General features: G+C 40.8%; 1 protein-coding gene across 1 annotated transcript in view; it reads left to right on the forward strand.

Annotated features, from left to right (window-relative positions):
- Positions 1-213: 213 nt before the first annotated feature.
- Positions 214-12,538, forward strand: part of LOC311228478 (rac GTPase-activating protein 1) — a gene marked incomplete at both ends in the record, with an annotated part of 31,743 nt that continues 19,418 nt past the window's right edge. Inside the window, 6 exons of the mRNA XM_084314382.1 lie at positions 214-307; positions 1,714-1,916; positions 5,849-5,988; positions 8,364-8,436; positions 8,531-8,584; positions 12,325-12,489. Of these exons, the coding sequence (XP_084170508.1) occupies positions 214-307; positions 1,714-1,916; positions 5,849-5,988; positions 8,364-8,436; positions 8,531-8,584; positions 12,325-12,489 (729 nt within the window). The remainder of the gene's footprint in view (positions 308-1,713; positions 1,917-5,848; positions 5,989-8,363; positions 8,437-8,530; positions 8,585-12,324; positions 12,490-12,538) is intronic.

A 12,538-nucleotide genomic window follows, 5' to 3' on the forward strand; every position in this document is an offset into this window, starting at 1 on the left:
TTCTCATTTTTGTTGGCGGTTGGCACAAACTTGTTGGTGCGTTAGTTACCGACCACAGGAGGCCATTTCACGTGTTCAAATACAATTAGCTTAATTGGAAAAGCAGGGGTTGCATTACGTAGTGTCTATATGGGTCCCGTGCCCTTAAACTGCAAAATAGGTTTTTTCTGAATTTCAGCGACATATAATCGACTGATTCGACTTGTAATAATAATGGGAGATGATGAAAGAGAGCTTCTGACCTTGTTGCACCAGCGTCTCACCATCATGGTCACCATGGAGGAGTACACAGAGAACACACATCGTGGTAAGTAGCACTGCAGACCCTCCCGTGTGTCATTATGGTCTGTCTGTCTCTATCCAGTCGGGAATAACTCAGACAAACATTTAGGGCCAGAGAATGAAATCGCCATTCAATGTAGATGTCATCTAACATCTCATCTCACATGTGTATTATTGACGGGTAGCTCTACAGCTTTACCAAATAGGACGGAGAATATCAAATGATTAAACAAAGTCACGCAGGGTCTATTCTAACATGAAAGCAATACTGAATTCCACATGATTTGTGGAGCAGCAGGTAAATAGTAGTTTAGGCTATCAAGTCAATAAAGGTTATTTAGCAAATTGGTTTGATTGATTGATTGAAAATGTTTAGATTGCAGAATGGGTACAGTACAGCTCAATACACACAATTGTTAAGGGGATGCAGACCAGAGAAAGACTTTCGTCTTCTCAGGGTCCCCCATTTTCAATTCATCATAACATATGACATACAGATGGACAGTACTGCTACATCTATACATTTATGACATACCAGATTTACAAATGCAGTACTGTTTGATACAAAAAGAGTCTAAAGAGTTTGACGAAGAAACTGTACATTGGAGGAGGTTGGGTAGGTGGGGTGGAGGGGGGGGTGATAGGGGGGGGTAATGCTTCTATGTATTTTCACTGCCTGTTGGAATGACTTCTGATTTATTTAAATGTATAAATCTGACTTTTGGCAACCTAGGATGGCTTAGAGTAGACAACTTGCAATGGGCCTGGTCTACAAGATACACTACACCACTAAGATACCCATGTATGTCGAAATACTTCCCAAAGGTCAGTGAATTCCACAACACCAGAGGGAGTTACACAAATCATGTTCAACCCAAATTCGGCTCAAACAAGGGACTAAACACTTTTCACAATTATGCCACAACAATGTGGAACGTCCAATAGGTTGGGTGTAATGGCTACAAAATGTAAGAGAAAGGGGGATCAAATCGCATACAAATGTATGAAAAAAGGAAATGTGGGAACATATGGCTGTGGAAACATAGGGCTGTGGGAACATGGGCACGGTCCCGAATGAACAATGGTCTATTATAGACAACCAGAAGGGGGGATAAATCGTATCCCCACCGGCAAAAAAAATATAATAATAAAGTATGACCAGCAATAGAGTTATGACCCCCCCTTGACCTGTGGTGTGGATAATACAAAAAAGTGTCTTTTGACCTGGTTTGCTTTCTGGTTAGCTCGGAACGCAGCTAAAAGTCCAACCATGGGACTCTGTAAGAACTGTAATAGCTTTGCATCCACTACACTATTGGCAAGTGTTTCATACAACTACAACTAAACTATTCCTTTTAAGGAGGTATGTCTATATATTCAGGTGGAGGGAATTTTAAATACGATTGCTACTTTTTTTTGCATTCATTCCAGAATTCACTAAAGCTATTAAAAGCTTTGAAGCCACAAGAAAGAAATGGCTGCATGCTGAACTTGACCTAAAGAAGTACAAGGAACTTCTGGTGAAATCAGATGTGGAGAAGAGCTCTCTGGAGGTGAAATTAAAACATGCCCGAAACCAAGTGGATGTCGAGATGAGGAGGCGTTTGAAGGCGGAGGGAGAGTACCAGTACTTGGTAAATTAATCTATTCCTGTGTTATTTCACTCACCATAACTTGTGCCGCGTTCACATGGCGTTAAGTTCATTGGATAAACCAGTTTCTGACTGAGAAATGTCACTTGAATGGCTCACTATCTTGGATGAACTCTCTTGACTAGTTCAGCCACACAGGCAAAACCAAAAGTGGACAGATACAATGCAGTAGAAAATAATAAATGATATGCTAAAACCTTTGGCGCATACTCCAGGAGGTATAGTTGAATAACAAGGACATGGTGTCCTCGACGTGAAACATTCTCTCATAGATATATTCTCGGATTGAACTGTTTTTTACAAAAAGTGCCATGTCTGTGAGGTGCCACTAGGGGAAGAGTGGCTAAGTAGTGCCATGTCTGTGAGGTGCCACTAGGGGAAGAGTGGCTAAGTGCGAGTGATGCCTGACTGAATGAATGAGTCTGCTAGTTAGCCAATTAGTCATGTTTTCAAAGCGCTTTACAATTTGTTCATCACATTTTACCCTCACTCGCACATTCACACACCAACGGCGGAGGCGACCATGCACAGGCCTGTACACTGCGATGATATGATCGCGAATTGCCCCTTTAATTGGCCGTTGCAATTGGTAAATATTATCTGGGGGCGGGCTTGCGAGTAGTGCTTTCAAGCCTTGCATTCGCATTTCACTCCTAAATTATCCAAGGCGTGTGATGACGCCACTCACGCGAGCTGTCAGTGCGACACAATGTCGTGGTGCTATGAAAGAATCTGTCGGCAATGAATGAACTTAGGCGATCACCGATAGCCTGAGTGAAAAAAAAGATTTGCGCGGAGTGAATCTGGGTCACGCTATATACTTGGAACTTGTAGTCTATCGTGCGATTAAAGACCATGTCCCTATCTGCGTAGTCTATACATCCAACACCAAATCCCATAATTCCTAGCGAAACGAAACTGAATATGGCCGCTTCCTTTAAATAATAATATGGCTCTTGCTCCGCAAGAACAACAGAGTGGATAATGGATTTCAGTCAATTTTATGACAACCACGTCCGATGTGGAGAGATGATAAGATGATGATGATTGACGTGATGATTGTGATGATTGATTGACGGGGACACGGAAACTTCTAACGTTCAGGATCAGCCATGCATTACGTGAGTACCCCACTATTAGGACGTGAAATACTGTCTACTTAAATTGACACCGCGGATCAATAAAGTATCAATATCAACCTATCTATCTAATAATGAGACGATATGCAAATAATATAATACTAATAATTGTCGGTTCCCCGTATATGAAATGAAATGACTGCTGGTAAAATCACTGTTTATTTCTCGTTTTGCATAGTATTACATTCCACTTCTATAAACAATCAAAGTCCTACCGTAAGAGCCTCATACGGGTCAATTAAACCTTTTTTATTAGTCTTTCCTTCGAGCTAAGTTGGACTGAACATTTCACTGTCAAAAGCGCAAATGTAAATAAGGTTGCGTTGCAACAGTTTTCAAAATAAAGGTCATATATACAAATACCTCTCAATTCTTATAAAAAAAAAGTCCCGGATATACATAAACATTAATTGGCATAGATCTCTATAAACGGCCCAACACATTGATCACTTTAGGCACACACTGAAACCAGTAACATCACAAATATGAAGCAGGTAATTACCCATACAAATAATAAACCTTTCATGAGGTTATTTACAATAATAATAATTCATTTGATTTCTAAAGCACTTTTCATTGTGAAACAAATGTATGCAGAGTTTCTTCTCCTCCTGATTAATGGTGTGTGTGTGTTGTGATGATCTCATTCAAGGAGCACTACACAAGCGCGCGCGCGCACACACACACACAGTTTGTTGTTTTTGTTCTATTAGTGATTTACACACTCTCAGTTGGTTCATTATAAAAGATACAAACCTGAAAACAAACGCACTTAAATGTTAAATAAAAGGACCACAGTAATGAGGCAGGAGGAACATATTTTTTTTAATAATGGTAAAATTGTTATTAAAAAATTTGCCCCTAAAAAATATTTTTTGCCCCTAAATTTCTCATTTAGGGGCAAGTGTGCCCCTAGTGAAAAAGCTTAGCGTACAGCCCTGATGCAAGGTGCCAACCTGCTCATCGGGATCAGCAGCAGCAGGGGTCATCAGCAGCAGGGGTGTATACCTTCCCAAAAATCACTATGAAAGTTAGTCCCCCAAGATGGTAGCCGTGGCCCAAATTTGGGGCCCTGGCTCACGGCCTATAAGTTCTGAGCTCACTCTGGGTTTTAGCCACAGGGACCTTTCAGAGAGAGATGACCTATAGTTCGGAAATACCGGATCTGTCACCTGTCATCTCTCTCTGAAAGAGAGCATCAGCGGCATTAGCCCCTTACGTGACTGCGGTTTGCAAGCCTGGGGCTTTTGTGACTGCAGTCACTTGCTCATGGGACGCGACCACTTAAGAAAATACCAACCAAGCGTGAACGCGGGCGTGGGGGTCTGTCAAAAATATATCGGATATGAATTTCAAAGATACCCAGCGTACAATATGGGTTTAACACAGCTTTACAGTGTGGTCTGGAAGCTCTGAGTTGCTAATAAACAGTTTAAATCATTGTTACTCCACGAGTGGTAATTACAGAGCGAGCCGTGTATTTCCGCCATTGGTGTCACAGCGCATGCGCACCAGGCAGCCGCGCATGCGGTGGAGCTTGTTGCGTGGTGGCGATGTCTCGCAGATAATACAAGTACAAGTCTAATTATATAATATATATATTTTATAAAAAAAAAAAAATTATATAAAAAAAAAAAAAAAAAATTATCAAAAACGATGATACCGTGATATATACCGTTACCGTCTATGCTTCAAATTATACCGTGATATACATTTTAGACCATACCGTCCACCCCTACACATAGCCATAATTTAAGATGGAGAATATGCGTTCACAACGCTATCATTGAAGTAGGTGCTGGCATTCAACGGGGTTTCCAATGTTAAATGGCTGGCACTCAAACTGTTAAAACACACACGTATGCGATGAGCGACCCACAGGAACACGCACACATGCACTGAGTCGTGAGACGCGTGTGTGTAATTTTGAGATCAGTCGCAAATCACTTCCTGTTGAAGGGATCAGATGCCGAACCACGGCTGTTTTACACATGCCTCACGGCCTCATTCACCTTATAAGGAGATGGCGGGCGTGTCTGTATGCAAATGCATTGAGCGCGAACGCGCATTTCAGTTTAAGAATTAGTGGGATTCATCATGCAAGACACCTGGGTAAGCACAGATTTGGACGTTAAGAACGGCTTGGTGGCTTTTCTTATTGTTCTCTTAACAGACAGGTAAGCAAGAATATAAGAGAAATAATAAGAGTATTGTTGAATGAGGCCCACTATTCTTTCCATAATTTTTCTTAAAACGGGTAATGGACTTATAGGACGACTATTCGATCCAGAGAATGATAATTTCCCATTTTTAGGTTGTGGTATTATTTTAGCAGTTTTCCATTCTTGTGGACATACATTTTCACTGAGACTTAAGTGTCTTAACAAATTCACTCAGGAAATGGACTGCTACTAATTTTTGTGTGTGTATATGATGTACTGATGTTGATTTAGTATAACCCTGTTATGTTGTTTTAGCACTTGCATTGCATGTATAATGTATCTGACTCCTATATATATAAAGCCCAAACTTCTAAATTCTTTTACATTGTTATTTATCTAGCACTCTGGAACTTTCCAAAGACCCAATAGATGGGACAGTAATATATATATTTGTAGTAAAGGCTCCATCTTGTCTAGTATATTACACTCTTATACAAAACATGGTACCAATTGATCTAGCATGGATCGGTACTCGGTAGTACCGATGTATTTTGGTCTGTACCCTTAAAAGTACAGAGGTCGGTGCCCAACCCTACTTGTTGTGTTTTTCTAGCAGAGGCAGATGCAGCTGATGTGCGACATACTGGTCCATGACAGCAAGTCCAGCGCATGTCTGAATGATGAGCAGAAATCTTTAATAGCCACTTTCAACCACAAGGGTGCGAGTATCTCCCAGTACAAAAGCAGCAAACGGTAATGCATCGTAGAACCTTCTAGTCCCTCCTTTTTGTTCCTGAAATGATAAAAAACCTTTTACTTGTGAGACTCTGGAGGACTGGCACGACCCATCAGGCATACACTGCAAAAATAACTTTCAAAATCATAGAAAACTTGACTTAAGAAAATTGATAATTGAATCTGGGGCAATGGTGCATAAATTGTGACTATTACACTAATTTCTCCCACCCTCAGTGAAACTATTACTGACCAAGCTGGTAGACCCAACCTCTACTATGCTCAACCACATAGTATGAGGTTGGGTGAAAATAAATGCTCGCTAATTGGGCGGGACGTAATGTAAAGACTTTGGCTTTGTTATTACACTACTGCAAAGTTGCAATATTCCGTTTGATCTTTTGTAAAGTGCAATGTTACTATGTTAATATAATCCCAGCACTGTTTGCCTATGGCTTTTCCCTCAAACGGGGGCTATGCAATCTGACACGTGATTGCATTTGCAGGTGACTGGCCAATGCAACAATTAAGTGACCAGCAGGTAACTTCAATTGTGGAAACCCGTAGGAAGGAACCCTAATTTTGGCATGGCAGGTCACTTGGAAATGCAATCACCTGTCTAAATGCGTAGCTCAGTTTGAGGAAAAGATTATAAACATTGCACTTTGGGGCGGCACGGTGGTGTAGTGGGTTAACACTGGTGGTCGCCTCACAGCAAGAAGGTCCTGGGTTCGATTCCCACTTGGGGACCCCCATGTCTGCTCCCAGCTGCCTTTGAGGGGGTGGGGGGGTCAAGCGTGAGAAGATTTCATTGGCGACCCACCAAAACAATTCATGCGTGTGTGTGTGTGTGTTCGCTGCATGACTATGTTGCAATGTGTGCTACGAATAAAAACTTCAATCCAGTTTTTTTATCTTTAAAAATGATCAACTGAATATTGCAAATTCACACCATCGACGCAACCAAGGTAGTGTAATAACAAAGCCAAGTAATTTTCAGGGTTCGTACGGGTGCTGGAAATCCTTGAAAATGCTTGCATTTCAATGTGGTGTTCAAGATTTGAAAAGTGCTTGAATTGTGTATAAAGTGCTGGAAAGTTATTGAAATTGTAATTGCACTGTATATACTTTCATAATAAATCGCTATCTGACTGAATAGTTAGGTTTTTAGAAATAAAATCTATAAAAAGAAAAATTTCGGCGATCGCCTTTCACAAAAAAAAATAAAAAAAGGGGGGGGGGGGGGGTCCTCTCTCGAGGCCCGCCCCGCCAATGGCACCCCCCGCCCCTCCTGAAAGCGTACTTTAATCCCAGTAACATTAGCGAGCTAACGTTAGCAAGCTTCTTATTTAATTTTTTAAGACGTTAGTGAGCTAGCGTTGCCACAGACGGCTATGTTTATTGTTCATGTTGACAACGACAAGCAACACAGTATATTAAATGGCTGCTTTTTTATATTATATTAAGGTGAGTTAATAAATTCACTGCTCCGCTCTGATAAACTGACTCTTCGGTCAGAGCGTCCAGTCTGCACAACTCGAGTGCGCTCACTCTGACACACTGAAAGCCAATTTACCTTCAAACAAGTTTCGTTAAGCTAACGCCATTATGCATCGGAGCTGTGGTTTTGCTGTGATCAACATGGCTAACAAGCAAATCAATTCTTTATTTTAAGGAATGTTCTGTAGGATATGTCGGCAACATAAGAAGCCAGGCAGCTACTAGGGGTAGCTGTTTGTGTGAAATAACAAGAGAGGAGGAGACTAGAACGTGTGTCAACTAACTGTGCGTCTGTATTGCAACCAATAACATGGGCATCATATAGCTTGATAGCTTGCTGGGACGTACCAACTGAACACACCACTGTGGAGGGTTGTATAAAAATCCTAGGTTGATTTGATTTTGTATACATTTTAAGGCTCAATGAGCTGATTGACTGTCTACCTCAAAGACTGTTCTCTTATTTTGCACATTTTCAGTAAATATTTGATTTGAAATTGAAGTTTTATCTGGTGATTATTTGAGTGATTGTTTCATATTGGCTCAGCCAGGTTATATAGGATGCCATGTCTACATAATTTTGGTTGTTTATAGCACAATAACATCTGATTTAATGTGATGGAAGAAGTAAAATTATAATTTTGAGTAATATTTAATTTACCACAGCCACATAAGATGCTGGAAAAGCTTGAAAAGGCTTAAAGTGCTTGAATTTTGCTTTGGAAAAGGTGTAAGAACCCTGAATTTTACATTACGTATTTACATCATGTCACGCTCAATTTGTGAGCATTTGTTCTCTGGTCTAATGGTATTTTCACCCAACCATGGGCATACCAGCTATTACTGGCTACAACGCATTTAATGTGAACTTTTAGTCTTTCTTTTTCTTTTAGGTTGATGGTCATTGACGAGTCATCTTTCCTGTCCCACTCTGACATCAGCTACGATAGAACTGATGATGACCTGGTATGATGATAATCTCATTTAAGATGGATGTTTTGAGACTTTGTTTGAGGACCTGGACACAACCTTACTGATGTTTGACTTTGTTTTGTTTTAGGACCTGGACACAACCATACTTAAACCCCGGAAGCCCAGAGTCAGGGAAAAAAGGGTGAGCGTCACTGTGCCTCAGGAATCAATAGTTGAGGACCTCTCTTTAATGAAAAAGTGAAATGAAAAGTCTCCCTTGCTCTTTCAAAAGAAAAATAGTTTTGCACAAAATGGGACATTTGAACATTGACCCCAAATCGATTAATAAAGTACAAGGGTAGCAACATACAAGTTTATTGACCCAGGATCTGAACAGAGTTCCAATGTTTATGCTTGCACATCATGGTACCAAAGCACCTCAAAGGCACTAAAAACAAGATTACAAACATCACAAAACAAACTGGTCAGACTACTCTTAAAACCCACCTCACCCCTGCCCACTTTGACAACCTAGGATGGCTTAAATTAGAGTAGATGACAGTACAGAGTACAGCAACTTGCAATGGGCCTGGTCTACAAGATACACTACACCACTAAGGTACCCATGTACATGTCGAAATACTTCCCAAAGGTCAGTGAATGATTTGTGCCCTTCCTGATGACTTGTCGTACAGAACTTGTAAGTCGCTTTGGATAAAAGCGTCGGCTAAATGTAAATGTACAACGACCACAACACCAGAGGGAGTTCCACAAATTATGTTCAACCCAGATTCGGCTCAAACAAGGGACTAAACACGTTTCGCAATTATGCCACAACAATGTGGAACGCCCTACAGCCGTAAAATAATGTGAATCACTACCCACCTTCAAAACCGCTCTAAAAGAGCACCTACGGGAGGCTGCCATTCGAAACTGGCCCCGGAAAATGTCCGAACATTCATTCAGTTTGACAGTTATTAAAAGTTAATGAGTTGGAATATATTATCCATTTATGTCATCAGAAGATGACAAGTAATGTGGTTCATTACACTGAAGGAAAAAATTTATCTACATAATTGTATTGAGCTGTAACTAACAAGAATTTAGTGTCCTCCGATGACATTGCTACAGGACATAATTTCAGACTCATTAAAGGTGTACTATAGTGTCGGGAGAGGAATTGACACACACACACACACGCACAACTTTTGTTTCCATTTGACATGGAAATTGACCAACACACTTCTCTCTCACTTTCTCTCTTTCTAACACACAAATGAGACATGGCCTTCACTCGTATCTCTACGTTATTATCCATATCTCTGTACTTCATATCTATAATTCATGTTATGTACATCAATGCTCCACTTACCGGTAGTTGTGTCTACTCTCCTGTATAAATACGATGTTGGCAGAGATCTGGGCCTCTTGCTGTAACCTAGGTCTCTCCATGTTGCAACATGTCATTCAGTAAACTCTACCCTATTCTGTTGTCTGCCTCCGTGAATAATCTGGTCAAATTATTCCACATTTGTTTAAGTCGGTTGAAATATCAGTAATGCTTAAATTTAACCAATATTATGTTGACCCACTCTTAGAGATCGTCGATGGGACCAGGTGCTGTCGGTGGGAGGCGAGGGAGAATGGCAAACGGCTCTGCAGAGCCCCTAGAAAGAAAAGCTGTGGATAAGGTGAACCGTTTCCCCTACCCTGCCTGAAGCCATGACTAGTTCAATACTTGTAGACTTCTAATTTCCAGTTGAATATTTGTACTTGGGTTGGAAGAGAAGAGAAAGATTTATCAGGTGAGAATATGATACAGGAGGCTTTCCCATGCACCACAAGCTTCTCATAGAATGTATAGAATAGAAATACTTTTATTATCCCATGGGAAATTTGACACTGCAAATCACTCAACATTTAAACATTTAGACAGAACAGGTCACGAATTAGAATAATAAAACGAATCAAATCAGTTGCCTAGGATAAGAGTAGAGTAAAATGGAATAAAATATACAGTAAAAATATACTGAGGTCTACAGTAGGTGTAATATTGCACAGTGCTGTTTCAAACTAAGTCCAGGAAGATGGTAACTGCCACTCTGTGCTCAGTGATGCAGTGAGGCACAGTGATGCATTGTATAGTCTGTTGGAATGAAGGACTTCCTGTGCCGTTCAGTGCTGCATTTGGGTAGTGTGAGCCTAGCACTGAACAGGCTCCTCCTGTCAGCCAAGTCTGTGTATAGTGGGTGGGAGGGGTTTTCCCTGATGGCCTGGAGCTTAGCAAGGCTCCTCCTCTCCGCCACCCTCGCTAGGGAGTCCAGCTCCACCCCAACCACGCTACTGGCCTTCCTGACCATCTTATCCAGCCTGTTTGTGTCCCCTGCTCTCAGTCCGCTGCCCCAGCAGGTCACAGCGTACAAGAAGGCGCCCGCCACCACCGACTCATAGAACATCCTCAACATCCTTGTACAGACATTGAAGGATCTCAGCCTTGTAGAAATGTATGTAGAAACTGTTGTAATTCAGTTTAATTTCAATTCCATTGTGGTGGTGTACAGAGCCAAAATTGTGTCAATGTCTCCTTTTGTCTGGAATGATGTTTTACTTTTCAGTTTACCCAGTTCATTCAGGAAGTCGAGACGACAATCATGAAGGCATCTGTCGCAGCGCCAGAGAGTAGAGGTCAACTTCACATGGTGATCGGCTTTACCCAGGAGACCCAAGCGAACGCACCAAGGACACAGACACACGATAATTTAGGTTTTGATGGGGGTGAGAGTGAGAGGTGTTTTAAACCCTGTTTACTTCCTTCCCCAAGGAAATATCAAGACATGAATTTGACCAGTACAATGATTATAGCATACAGTAGCAACCTTGCCTCAACACTTTGTGACACCAGAGTCTCTTTTGATACAGACCAAACATCATTGTGGATGCCTAATGAAGACGTAATGGAGCTTGATGAGCCAACAGCGATGGAGATGACCCCAGAGGTCATACTCACCCCGCATTTCACTTCTATCGCTGAGAAACCTCGCAGGCATGATTTCCAATCCAAGACGGTAATAATCGCCTCAAAAAGGAGGACCGGAAACTTGTGAATCTTGAGTTGATTATTTTATGACTTCTAAAAATAATTGAGATGCACTGAAAATATTTGGATTACCGGTAGATTCAAATTGTCAATATACAGCACAATATATAATAAAATAAAAATAAGTTTGGCATCCAACCAGATTGCAACTGTAACTGTAAAGTTCAATAGTAATGTACAGGTGATTTAAACTGGATATAGAGACTATGGTAGTAAGTCATACTGGCCAGCACTGTAACTAGTAAGAATAGGTAAGGGATATGTACAGATATAGAATCTACAGACTTGTAAAAAGGATTATATACAGGTATGTACAGACGGATGTGGATAGATATCTAAGAATAAATATATGTATGCGGTATATGCAGCCTTAGGGATGTCCGATATTATCGGCCTACCGATATTGGCATTAAAATATGATATCGGAAATCTGTTTTCAAAATAAAAAATTATTTAACCTTTATTTACCCAGGCAAGCAAGAACAAATTCTGATTTTATTTATTGTCAAAAGTATGCATAATGTTGTGTTAATTCCACGACAAGAGATATGTAATGTTAATTACCTGACATTTTTCTGTTTTTTGGGGGGGGAAACCCTGCATATATCGGAAATTAAGAGTTATATCGGTGTATCGGTAAAAAAAAGCCAATATCGAACATCCCGCCTTATTGTACATTGTTATCATACAGAGTTATATGGGTAGACTATAGTACGAGGTATGTAGTTAATTAGGGTCCCAATAATGGTAAAGTCTTGAATACAGATGTTCCCCGTTTTTCTGTACATCTCATCAAATGTGTAATTCCAATCTCTGAATAAAACACAGTGAATCTTTTTTCTTAGGTGATCCGACCAGAGAAATGTGTGCCATGTGGTAAGAGGATCCGTTTTGGGAAGATGGTTCTGAAGTGTAGAGACTGCCGTGTGACTGCTCATCCAGAATGCAAACAGAAATGCCTTGAAGGATGCGGTCTGTCCTCCGCCTCGGGCGCTGCTCAGCGACACGTGGTACCTCACTCTGCTATCACATTACAGACTGGGTTCCCACAAAACATTC

The sequence above is a fragment of the Notolepis coatsorum genome (genome assembly GCF_963971535.1).
Source record: "Notolepis coatsorum genome assembly, chromosome: 5".
NCBI classification, from domain to species: domain Eukaryota; kingdom Metazoa; phylum Chordata; class Actinopteri; order Aulopiformes; family Paralepididae; genus Notolepis; species Notolepis coatsorum.